The sequence below is a fragment of the Synchiropus splendidus genome, chromosome 18 (genome assembly GCF_027744825.2).
Source record: "Synchiropus splendidus isolate RoL2022-P1 chromosome 18, RoL_Sspl_1.0, whole genome shotgun sequence".
Taxonomy (NCBI): Eukaryota; Metazoa; Chordata; class Actinopteri; order Syngnathiformes; family Callionymidae; genus Synchiropus; species Synchiropus splendidus.
In genome coordinates, this window is record NC_071351.1 from 14,076,708 (window position 1) to 14,088,972 (window position 12,265).

General features: G+C 44.8%; 1 protein-coding gene across 1 annotated transcript in view; it reads left to right on the forward strand.

Annotated features, from left to right (window-relative positions):
- The window catches only part of dock3 (dedicator of cytokinesis 3), a 32,503-nt gene that overhangs the window by 2,316 nt on the left and 17,922 nt on the right, over window positions 1-12,265 (forward strand). Inside the window, exons 2-13 of the mRNA XM_053849203.1 lie at window positions 2,032-2,115; window positions 2,810-2,850; window positions 3,768-3,823; window positions 7,099-7,195; window positions 8,338-8,486; window positions 9,258-9,342; window positions 10,102-10,143; window positions 10,256-10,410; window positions 10,487-10,568; window positions 10,633-10,693; window positions 10,758-10,905; window positions 11,777-11,865. Coding sequence (XP_053705178.1) covers window positions 2,032-2,115; window positions 2,810-2,850; window positions 3,768-3,823; window positions 7,099-7,195; window positions 8,338-8,486; window positions 9,258-9,342; window positions 10,102-10,143; window positions 10,256-10,410; window positions 10,487-10,568; window positions 10,633-10,693; window positions 10,758-10,905; window positions 11,777-11,865 — 1,089 coding nt within the window. The remainder of the gene's footprint in view (window positions 1-2,031; window positions 2,116-2,809; window positions 2,851-3,767; window positions 3,824-7,098; window positions 7,196-8,337; window positions 8,487-9,257; window positions 9,343-10,101; window positions 10,144-10,255; window positions 10,411-10,486; window positions 10,569-10,632; window positions 10,694-10,757; window positions 10,906-11,776; window positions 11,866-12,265) is intronic.

Sequence of the window (12,265 nt, forward strand, 5' to 3'; positions counted from 1 at the left end):
ACGTCACTTGGAAACAACAAAACTTTTCAGGAAGCTGTGAATTAAACCTTTATTTATCAATGTTTTCTTTGTGAATGAAAGTCCAATATAGTTTAAAGTCAATGCCAATGAGATCACCCCTGAGCCACCAACAGATCTAGTCTGCCAAAACTAAACGACACATCACAGCTTCATCCTTCCCTCAGAAACCCAGCGCCAGCGATGGTTTTTGATGAGGGAAGTGCATTGAAACAAAGGCTGAGACAGATGGATGCTTGAAAAGACGTGATAATTACTCGTAATACAGTGAAAATGTAGTAATTAATCCACACGTGTACCCTCAAGAGACGGCCACAAAATGAATCGGGGTGTATTTCAAAATAATTTACCCTTAAATTAACAGAATAAAAACACTAAATGCCGCCCACCATGGTTAACAAATACTCCTCATGATCTGTTTTCATAAACTTTGTGGGCTCAAAATAACCCCCTCACTTTTGATGTGCTGCAGATGAAATTCCAAAAACAAAGCCACGCCCCAAACTGCAAGCATCACGTGCTGTTTCTGAATCTGTGTTTGGTGGGACACAGAGTCACCAGAGCATTCTGACCTTTGCTGTAGTGTAACTGGAGTATAGGTCAACCTTTGCTATGGGGATCATAAAGCGCTGACCTCTGGGTGGCCACACCCCCCGTAACAAAGGTCAACTCTCTGCTTGCACTCCAGGGTGTCGCTCTCCAGCTTCATGTTCTCTTGTATTTGAGGGTGCCGATCCTCATCAATGAAAGCTCTGTCTTTAAAATAGAGAAGATCCTTGAAAAAGAGAAAACAATGGATGTAAAGGTGAACCTTTTAGATCTCATATTGGTCTGACACCTGACACCCGTCAATATAAAAGATGCGCATGCTCATGTCAATGATTTAAACATGATGGATTGATGGATGGAGATGTCCAGCTCTGTAACTCTGTCCTCCTGGTTTTGAGTGAAGGATTCTTCATGACTTCAGCTCAGAGCTCCGCTCTGCTCTGAGTACAATCACTTGTTTTTGCCAGCAATCCGCCCTCTCTGTCCAGTTCCTCCATCCCACGTCCAACATGTTGAAAATGATTTTCTATTTTAACGCGCACCATTAGCAACCAGCCTTCACCCGGTCCGAGTCCAGGTCCGACTAAAGGCCCGTGGCGGGAGATGCTTAGTGGTGGCTGAAGGAAGCGAAAAGGTGACGAGACGGCTCTTCACTTCAATTCGTCTCCTCCACCTGACACACATTCAATATACTTGAGTTGAACTCCGGGGCCATATGACATGAGCCAACAGAGGAGCCCAGCTCCCCGCAGCAGCTCCAGTGAAGACACCCCACCAGTTTGTGGCCGATCTGTTGCCATAGTTACCTCAGCACAGGAACTGAGCACTCGTTCCCCTCAGTCAGCAGTGCTGAGCGCAAGGCCCTCCTTTCCTTCCTCCCCCTCACTGGATCCCCTGGCTAGTTCATTAGCATAATGATTCACACCAAACTGTCCTTGAAGGACCACCATTTGTGAGTTTTCCGAATCGTCTGATTAAACAAGTTTGTCTCCGCTCCGACCGAACACTGGGTTCGGTTAGATCCCCTGAAGGCTGCGTCATACTGTGGGAGCTTGAGTGTGGCATTTAGTCCCTGAAGAATAACCTGGGCCTTAGTTACGCCTTGAGTCACGAGCCGTGTGGTCAAAGACCGCATGGCGCGGCAACAAGCAGGTGGCAAAGAAGATGTATTAAAGCAGCAGCGTGCGAGGGAAACTGTTAAGCCATTAGCCGTTTGTGTGGGCTCTGCTTTTGGAGACAGTTCAATTAACTTAACATTGCCGAAAACATCAGACCGCTTAAGAATTAATTACATATTAAAATGCCTTCCCACTTCAGGGTGGGCGCCTGCTTCCAGCTCGCTGCGCAGCCGTTCCTGTGTGACAAAGTCGCTGGATTAAAAAACAATCCCCAAAATAGTGCTCACTGCACCTCATCTATTTATCGCGGGTTATGTTGACCTGATCTTTTTATTGTCTTCTACAGTGATCTGCAACTTCCGGTCGCCGATATGTCAAGCTCTGGTCCTGGAAATTGGGGAGACCGTCCAGATTCTGGAGAAAAGTGAAGGTAACACAAGCTGTTAAAGAGAATATATATATATATATATATATATATATATATATATATATATATATTTCAAGGACTTTTCATTATTTGCCTCCTCCCATATTGTGTGTTATTTATTATGATTCTTATCATTTTTTTTGTCACGCCAAGTCTGGTTCTCTATAGGGCTCAGTTTTTCCTTTCTTGGCGCTGTATTCAGGAGCGAGCTTGTCGCGCGACTTGCGCCCAAGTCGCCGCTGGTTACCAGACACCAAAGCGACTTCCCTCCACAGGTGTGGAGCGGGTCTAAAGTTAGTGGAAAATTGAAGGCCTTCGTCTTCCGTGGAAGTGGATTAAATATGGTCGCCGGAGATCAGATTTTTCAACTTCACCCAAAAGGTGTTTGTGACTTTAAAACAGGATGGAGCAGCGAATTTGTTGCGCCAAACCTCCAGCATTCCCCACTCCCATATTGTGGCGCAACAGTTTGTCTCACAAAACTACTTCTCTCCATTGACTTTCATGCGAGTCAGTCGCTTTTAGATCAGTTTCGGTTTGAAAAAAAACTTTGAGAAAAAAGTTTGTAGCCACAGATGAAAATATGAACCACTCACTTTGGCCCTCACCCGTCAACCCTCCTCCTGCATGACTGGTCATTTCCCCAATGTCAATGAGGCGTTTAAGAATTGTCCTGATTTTCCTTTCTCCCCTTCAGGCTGGTACAGAGGCTTTTCCACCAAGAAACCATCCATAAAGGTAAGTGTCAATGTCTGAACCTACTCCTCAAGTATTTTTTTTATATCTTCATAGTTATAATTCATACATGTCCAGGTACCAACAAAGTGATTTCAGTTCAGCATTTGTCTCTTATTGGTGTAATTTGTTAGCTGCTTCTCTGAAAAGATGATGAAATATTGGATTGTTTCCCTGATAATAGTTTGATTTAAATAAACCAGGACGCTGAAGAGCAAAGAGACATTTTTGAAGTCTGATGTGGGGGCTTCTAAAGAGCAAGGACAGATGTGGAGTGGCATTCCACTGCGCATAGATGGCCTCCGAAGTGGGTCTCCACTCTCCTGAATCATAAATGTCACACTCCAAATCATGATTTTGCTTCATAATCCCATGCAAATGAGACCAGTATTGCTTGTCTTTCGGGGCCATTATGAACACCCCCTACGAGCCTAGCACCTCTAGCTCGTACCACGCCTTGCACATGTTCTGTAGCATTATGTCATAGTGATGAGTACGAGCACTGCGTATGTATTTTTAATATTATACACTGGCTCGCCTACGTGGCTCCACGCTGAGGTGTTGTGATGCTACTTTCAAAGAATCTCTGTCCAGCCCTGGGGATGTAGGCGGTGCATGCTCCCCTCCTCTTGGACTCGTCATCTATTTACGGTTCTTGCGAACGCCCCTCTGTTTTGTTATGTACTCCACCTCCCACTCATGTTCGCCCGCTGTCTTCTGCGAGGAGCTTTTGTTTGCCATGGCTAATAAGTGATTTCATGAGGAGCGATTGTTGCAACCCAATGTCTGAACATCAAGTGTGCGTTTTCATTTTGCACTGGCAGATATGTGCGACCCCCGAGAGAAAAAATGGCGCTAAATATGTGGAAGTTTGTGGCTGCTAGGTTTCAAATGTAATCCTGTCACATTTCCGTCCACAGGGAATCTTCCCCGTCAGCTATGTCCACTTGAAGAAATCCACAGTGACCAACAGAGGGTGAGTGTTGCTACTGGATCCGCCTTCAAAGGAGAAGAAACAAAAACTCAATCAATTGAGCCCAAATCCGCCCATCATTCAAAGTGTGATTTTCTCCGTGATTGTTTCCCACCGTCCAAAAACATCCACCAGTTATTATCGTAGCTTTTAAAGGGATTTGACTTTGTTAAATGCGACGGTTGCGCTGGGAAATCCAATCTCCGGATCTCGCTAATGCAGCTCAGTCGCTCAAGAAAAATAAATCACATAAAAGTAAAGCAGAGAAAAACATGTTGTGGAGTGGTTTATCACGATGACTCCCGCCTTATCATCTCTGACGGAGAGACATCAACATACTGTACCTTTAAATACATTTTTACATAGTGTGTTTTGTATAATGATGAATCCACTATCCACAGGTGTGAGTGCGTGTTCTTACCTGTGGTGGTGACCAGTCCAGGCTGGAGTTGAGCTTTATTACTACCCGTCTTCACCAGACCCGAGTACTGGGCCACATGAGCAACATATTAAAAGTTTAAATTTCTATATGTCACGCAGAAATTTATTTTTCAATTAAAAAAAAAAAAACATATTTATGTCAGTTAAAGTCCAGCCCATAATATTCTACGCAAATTGATATTTTTTTGCTATTGATAATATACAGTTTCCACACTTTTCGGTTTTGATTTTCTCCTGCCCGATAGTTGCTACAAGGTACACACACAGCTACACACAGCTGAGTCCCGAAGAGAATCAGTTGGCTTGATCATGTTGCATGTTAGTTGTGTTTTGCTGCTTCCTCGAGAGCGTTTCCACGACAGTCCTCTTGATTTGACTTCCACCTGATGTGAGTCAGACACGAGTGACCTGAATCAGCATCATCAGCTCCAGTGTAAAGAGTCTGTGTCGGAGATCAGCGTGATTTAGTTTGATCATCGCGGGGTTTTATCTTCTTATCTTCTCCTTTGAGCTCATTGTCTTTACGGTTCTTACCAAATGCTGAACGTCTACGTAAGAAGCTTAGCGTGGAATATGTTGACTGTGAGTTTTCTTGTTTTTATATATATATATATATATATATATATATATATATATATTTAGGTGTGTAAGAAAATTTTGATACACTCAAATATCGAAATATTTTTACTGATCTATCACAATACTTCATTGTGTAATATTGTCTTGATTATTTAAGTTGTCTATATCGATATTTAATATATAGATACTTGGATTTGCTGCTGCTTTAATACTGTACACTGGAGTTATTTTGTTGCTAAAGGAAGCTCTTTATTCCTCTGTTGGACTGTGAAATTTAACTGAAAGTCAAACGTGACTGACGTCATAACAAACAATATATTATTCTATATATATTGTTGTTGTTGTTGAAACAATATTGCAGTGTAGCGTATCACCACTCCTGTATCGGGATACGTATCGTATCGCATGATACCATACATAATACACAGCCCAAATATTGCTCGATATGGACCGGATTTGGGCCACTGAAATTTCAGGGCCGCTCAGCTGAATCTGAGAGATCGGTTTTGTTATCCTGATGCCAACCGGGTGAGAGATGAATGACGGAAATCATAAGGATCAGCCTGTTTACACTTGACATCAGAGCGTCAGGAAACAAGGTAGAATCTCGGCACAGGTGGAGCGCGAGATGATAATCATGGCAGCCATTTTGATTCCGAACACAGCTGGAACCATTCCCAATGACTGACTGTCCCAAAACATTTCTTGAGTGATCGCTCATAAAGTTTGCTTGGAAGCTGGGGAGTCGCTCCCTCCCCTCGCGGAGTGGCTGGTCTGGAATGACTGGAGACAGAATGTGATGCGACTGTATCGCCTGCTCCATCGCAGCTAATGCGTAAAGAGACGGATAATTGTCACCAAACATGCTGGATCACACAGTAGACTCCATCACATCTCCTGCCCGAGCAGAGCCCAACAAAGCCACGGCGCTTCGGCGGCAGAGCCCTTTATCAGCCTGAACTCAGGGTGCTTAAATCTGCAGCTCCGCCAGGGAGTTTCCAGTTATATCACCGCTCCCCAGTCGAGTTCCCACATAGCAGGAGCACGCTCATTTGCTCTCAAACAATTAAAAGTGCAGACGTTGAAATTGACTTGATTATGTTTCCTCGCTGCAGGAAATCGTCACATTGGAAAATCTGCTTTGCTGTCTTATGGAGTTAATGAAGTGACACACCCACCGCATCGCTGTCGCTCCCCACAGCGTCCCCTCCGCTGAGACTCGTAGACCAAACAATGATACAGTAACAGAGGAGTTTAGCCATTAAAAGTTGTTGATGTCAAAGTCAGTCGAAGTTGTGTTGTGTTACATCAGACGCTGGGAATAAACGTCATCTGCGAAAACCATTTGAAATATCTTAAATAAATTATGGCGCGTATTTGACTGTATAATCCATCTGGTGATGTCCCGAGATAGAAACTGTGTTATTTTAGTTACAAATTCAAACCATTCTGTAATAGAGGCGGTGGGTTTAAATGGTTTCTTTCGCTGCTGCTGCCAGTAAAGAGCAGATGTTGCTAACAGATGCAGCTTACGGCCTTAATGGTGCTTAAAGTTTGCATAGAAAACGCACAAAAGAGTCCATGATTATGGAGTATTTTGGATTTATGGCATGAAAAAGAAGTGTTTTCTGAATGATGATATTGGTTGTTGGACAAATTTGGACTGAGATTATCTTAGCACTTTTCCAGTTTGTATTAAAGCGGCTGTCCTGGTTTAATGTTCTGGTTGTCATGGCGATCAACCTTCTGCCATGTCATGCTGCAGCTGTGGCCGACTGCACAAACCTTTAAGCACATTTGAAAGTGTGAGGTTGTGCAAAGATTTATGTCATATTTTCCAGGGTTTTGAGACTAAAATCAAAGAAAAAGCTGTAATCTATGACTTTATTATCATATATTGTCATGAGATTCCCTTGTGAAAATATGTTCTAGAAAGATGTCTTTGACAAGAAGCAGGCTGAAAACTGACATTTTGACTGAATAAAACACAAACATGCGGTTTTCTCAATCATTCCTTTCTTCTTCACGTCTCTCGTGTGTCTCCTTAAAGGACCTCCTTAGCGCTACTGCCATCTGCCTTCCGTTTGAGCGAATTGCACTCTGAATATTTTGCATGAAATATATTCATAAAATGCATTGATTTGGGGTTTTAAAAAAATGGGGGATGCAAATGAGCGCTTCCTGAGTATTTAACATAACTGGACTTTATATGAAACTTATAAAAGTTACTCAGTGCTTATGTGTTTTTATCCCGGCAGACTGTGCGAGACAGTTGTCCCTCTGGAGGACCCCATCATCACAGAGACCACCTCGACTCTGCAGGAATGGGGGGTGCTGTGGAAGCAACTATATGTGGTGAGTATATGTGATCAGAGATGATGTGAACAGTAGGACAAGGAGAAGATGGAGGATATGCGTGAACAAGAAGGAGGCAGGAGGATGGGCGCTGAGATTGTGAAAAGGGTTCATGTGTTTGGGAGAAGAGGAGAGTGAAGGCAGGGTGGAAGAGTGTGTGCTTTGTGAGGGAACTGTATTTCCGAGTCAGATCTGTAGTTGCGGTAAATCTAGCATATAAAGAGTGCAGCCTGGAGCACTGCTTCATATTGAAGATGTAAACTCTGTGCATGAGGGAGGAAGTGGTTGGTGGACGCTGTTAATGACCCCGTCATATTCAATTTCATGCTGTGTCATTGGTGGAGCTAAGCTCCTGCTCACCACCACCTTCCCTCGCTGTGATCACCGGAAAGCATCTTTAATCCCGCTCAGCGTCGGGGGAACCGGCAGAAACCGGCCGGTCGGTGGACTCCGGTCTGCATTGTGGAGATGGCACTCAGTTTTATATAACCTCTCGCCGAGGACTGCTCATGCTCAGAGCGACCGAGGTGCCCCGAGGCTTTGGGGTGATGATGTAACTTCCTCTGAAGCCTGACTAATGTGCAGCGCTGATTTGAAAGCGCTGGTTGCGGCGCTCACCCCCTGTGTGATGAGGACCATGTTGCCTTATAATAATAGCATGTTTCATTGGCTAAATTCTCTGTTGCTGCCCGTTCTCTGACTTCAGGGCGCAATGGTCTGAGCAGAAGTATCTGCTTTAAAGCATGTAATTATCTCTGCAGAAACAATGTCCGAAAGGCTGACGAGAAGCTTTTGTTTTCCAGCAGCACTGTGTTTATCCTCATTAGATTTACATGGCTTTTGTGGTGACGCTTAATCTCGGCATTTATGCAAACAGACCTGAGCGCTAATGTGGCTTTGTTGTATCATTAGGGAGAAGCGGGAATGCTGGAATTAAAAGTGTTGTTCTTGGTCGACCAGGATGGTAATGAATTCATTACCATGTAGAGGTTCAAACAGGCTTTTATCGAAAGCACTTAAAGGAGAGTCAAATCTCTGTGGCCGAGTCTAATTGGACTTGGACTTGAGTGCCCTCCCAGAAGGGTGTGACTCCTTGCTTTGTCTTGGTTCAGAGTTGCGTGACCTTTGAACTGCTTTTGCAGAAACACAAGGTGGATCTGTTCCATAAACTTCGCCATGTGATGACCGAGCTCATCGACCTGCGTCGGCAGCTCATCCAGGGTCACCTCGCCCAGGACCAGACGCGGGAGATCAAGCGGCACATCACCGTCCGGCTGGACTGGGGCAACGAGTGAGTACAGTCAGTCACGGGGACCAACTTGACGCCGGCTCTAATTTGATTCGGCTCGTGCCCTACTGCAAAATAACTGAAAAGTTCTCATCATGTTTAACCAAGGGAATTTTATGGTGCAGTTCTGAAGATCCATCAGCATTTGAGAATTTATTTACTATACAAAAATGTAATTTTAATATTCAACTCACATACATTTAATTGCCATGCGTTTGCTTAGACGTGGGAAAGTTAGTGCCCTCTGAGCCACATGCGACCTCTGTTTGTGCAGCACTCATGAGCAATACAACAAAATATTTTATCGTTCTTTTTGTTTATCGTTCATTAAGTTGGATTCCTTGTATAGCCCATGAGTTATTTATTGTCTTTTGTCACCACCTTCTTCTTCCTTCGTTGCTATTCACAGTCTTATTGAAATGTCGCTCAAAATGTATAAAAGATATAGAAAAATGTATTAATAATAAAAACCTTCTATTTGTTTTGTTTATACAAAGAATGATGCGATAAAATGTATATAAAACGAAATATTTTCCCTTTCTTTTGCACAGTGTTATTGACAAAACTTTTCGTCCACGTTTGTTGCGTCTAACATCCCCAAGATTCCCTTTCGCGGCGCCTCAGTTTTAGCAGGATGAGTCAGATTTAGAAGTGAATTCATCTTCCACCTCACTGAAATCCGGCGCTCACAGTCTCCAACAGTTGTAATGTGACATTGAACTGTGTTTAACAGGCTTTTCTCTCCCTCTCTCTTCATAATCCCCTTTCCAACAGGCACCTCGGTATAGACCTTGTTCCCAGGAAGGAGTTTGAAATGGTGGATCCAGATCAGATCAGTGTATCAGAGCTTTACAAATTGGTAAGTCGGGCGGGATTACTGGTCTTGGTTTGTGGCGTGATGAATGAATCGACCCTGCTAGTTTGTGTCGGAGACTATCCCACGTCGGGCGACAGACAGACAAGCCGGGGTCATCTGTGGGAGCAGGGTTCACAGTGTGACGCCCACAGTCGTGCTTGTTAGCTCGCCGCGCGGCGATAATGTGAAGCGACAAGCACAGGTGAGTTGCCAGGAAACGCGAATCAATCATTCATTATTACGATTTAAAAGCAGAAAACATGTTAGGTTGCGGTGATGTCATCCTTCCATAGGTGCCTTACAGGAATTATTCATAATCCAAATTTAGAAGTGTGAGCACAGATGTTATATAAAATCTTGTACAATAACGCCGGAGGCCGGTTTCTCAGGGTGGGACGCGGTCTGCTCCTCTCCATATGTTGATGGAGCCTCCACTCTGCAGCCTCAGATATCGACGGAGAGAAGTGGAGTCCAGAAACAACAGTGAAGAGCAGCGTTGCCAAATATCTCTGAGCCTGTAGCTGGCAGGACGCTAGGCCTTGGCACCTCCTCAGGTCGCGGAGTAGAAGGAGCTCTGTTCTGCCCGTGCGGCGCTGTCCTCACATTTCGCCTCATTGGGGCGGAATTATAGCCGAATTGTGGGCGACATTCGGGGCTCTGTCAGTGGCAATAATGTGTCTGAAGCTGCTGATAAGTAAATAAGCTGTGTGGGAAGAGTAAAGCTCTGACTGAGTCATCTCTCTTATTAACTCTCTCTTCCAGCATGTATCCAGCAGACACTGCGGTCAGCAAAGCACAAACCAGGTATTGACGGAATCAGCATCTTTTGAAATGGCTTTATGTGAGATAAAACGTGGCTCTTCGTGTGCGGTGAGGAGCTCTCTAGTGAGTTGTCACTTTGTTTCCCCGATCTCAGGGTGACAGCGTGAGACAGCGGCATGGCGACAGCTGCCGTGTCCCTGTGTCGCATCACCTCTTCATCAATCTGAAGAGCTTTACTTACAACAGCATCAGCGAGGATGCAGACGTATTCTTTTCCCTGTACGACACACGTGAGGCCAAGCAGATCAGGTACACCGCCGTGGCACGCAGGGCAGAGCTGTCCACTGACCGTCAACACAAACACAACCTCCCTCTGTGTCCTCAGCGAGAAGTTTATGGTGAAACTTAACAAAAATGGAGGACCAAAGAATCCAGAGAAGGTGGACCGTCTCTGTGCCCTCTTCACGGTAAACTTCATTCTGAGATGCAGCATCTTTTAAGAGCTCTGGTGACACCTTCTCAACTTCACAGGACCTAAGCAGCAAAGACTTGAAGAGAGACCTGTATATCGTCGCGCATGTCCTCAGAACCGGTAAATAAGGATCCGCCTCATGACGTTTAAGGTGTTTCACTCGGGATATCTCCTCCCTCTGCAGGTCGCATGCTTCTCAACGACTCGAAGAAAGGACCCCCTCATGTGCAGTACCGGCGGCCGTATGGCTGTGCCGTCCTCGCCATGAGTGACGTTTTCCACACCATCACCGACCTCAAAGAGGAGAAGGATTTTGTGCTCAAAGTTTACACGTGAGTGAAAGTTATTTTTGGCAAACACTCCGCCTCTGGCAGCCCGTTGCTTGTCAAGTTTTGGTCAATGTCATGTTGAATCTGGCGAGCCCTTGTTATGATGGAGGACGAAAGGAGATTGAATAAACAGACTTCTGCGGTGCAATCATTTGATGCTTGGTGTCCACCATCGTGTCAGAGCTCCGACTGAAGCGGCTTCTTGCGGAGCACGTGACGTGTTGTGCTGCTGTCCGCTCCTGTTACAGTTGGGCTCGGAGGGTGACTCGGCGAAGGAAGCGATGACACAGATAAGTTAGAGGACAAAGAAAAATAGCACATAACTCAGCACTTTATCCATCTGAGAATATCTCTGTCTGCTCCGGGTCAAAGGTCATTACGCTGCCTCCCTATTTTGATACATGACAGTTCCCCGACAACGCCGTATTTTTGGGGGAACAACACAGCTTGTGTGAAATAGATTTCTGTCTCCTCAGCTGTCACTTGCTCTCACAGTGGAGGAGAAGGACTCTTTCTTGTTTAAAAAAAAGCAAGCCGTGATTCAGTGGTGAGCTGCCTCCGAACTGTCTGCTCTTATAAGGCTCTGGTCAGAGCTCCGCTCCTCCCCCATTCCTCTCCCAGGGGCCTGGAGCCCACAGTAATGAAAAAGGCTTGTACAGAGCTGACTGTCAGGACTGCTTAGTGTGCAGTGTATTTGGGCTAATGTGCTGCTTGATAGCACCTCTCCCCGCTGCTACCTTTTCTCCTGAAGGAAATCTGCTGTGGGACACATGCTGTTTGCATATTCCCCATGCACCCCCTCCCCCGGCCACCCATCTGTGTCCCACTAATGGACGCCTTGCTAACCGCCCTCCCTGCATGCTCTGCTCTCCAGATGTAACAACGAGAACGAGTGGTACCAGGTACACGAGAACATCATCCGCAAGTCCAACACCAAGTATTCGGCTCCCAGCACCAACTATGGTAAAGAGCACTTAAGGACCACAATGCTGTTGCATATGTTGATACTGCATTGCCCATGATTTCAAATTGAGCCCTATAGGAGATCAAGCCAGGTGGAAGTAAATGTATCTTCATATCTGCATGTCTTCTGCGGCAGTTTGTGAAGAAATGTGGCTTTGAGTCATTTATCTATGAGATCAAAAGGGTAAATACAAAAATAAACATAGACCATTCACATAATTTGGGCCAAAACTAAAAGTTGTGAACCAAAATGTTAAGTTTAGCATCCATTTACACACTTGTGTATCGAGCACACAACAAAACTCACTCAAATATCAAACAAAATTGACTTGTCGCAAATAATATCTGTTGAAAAGATGCGACAATACATGCAATAAACAATATTTTACTCAAATAAAAA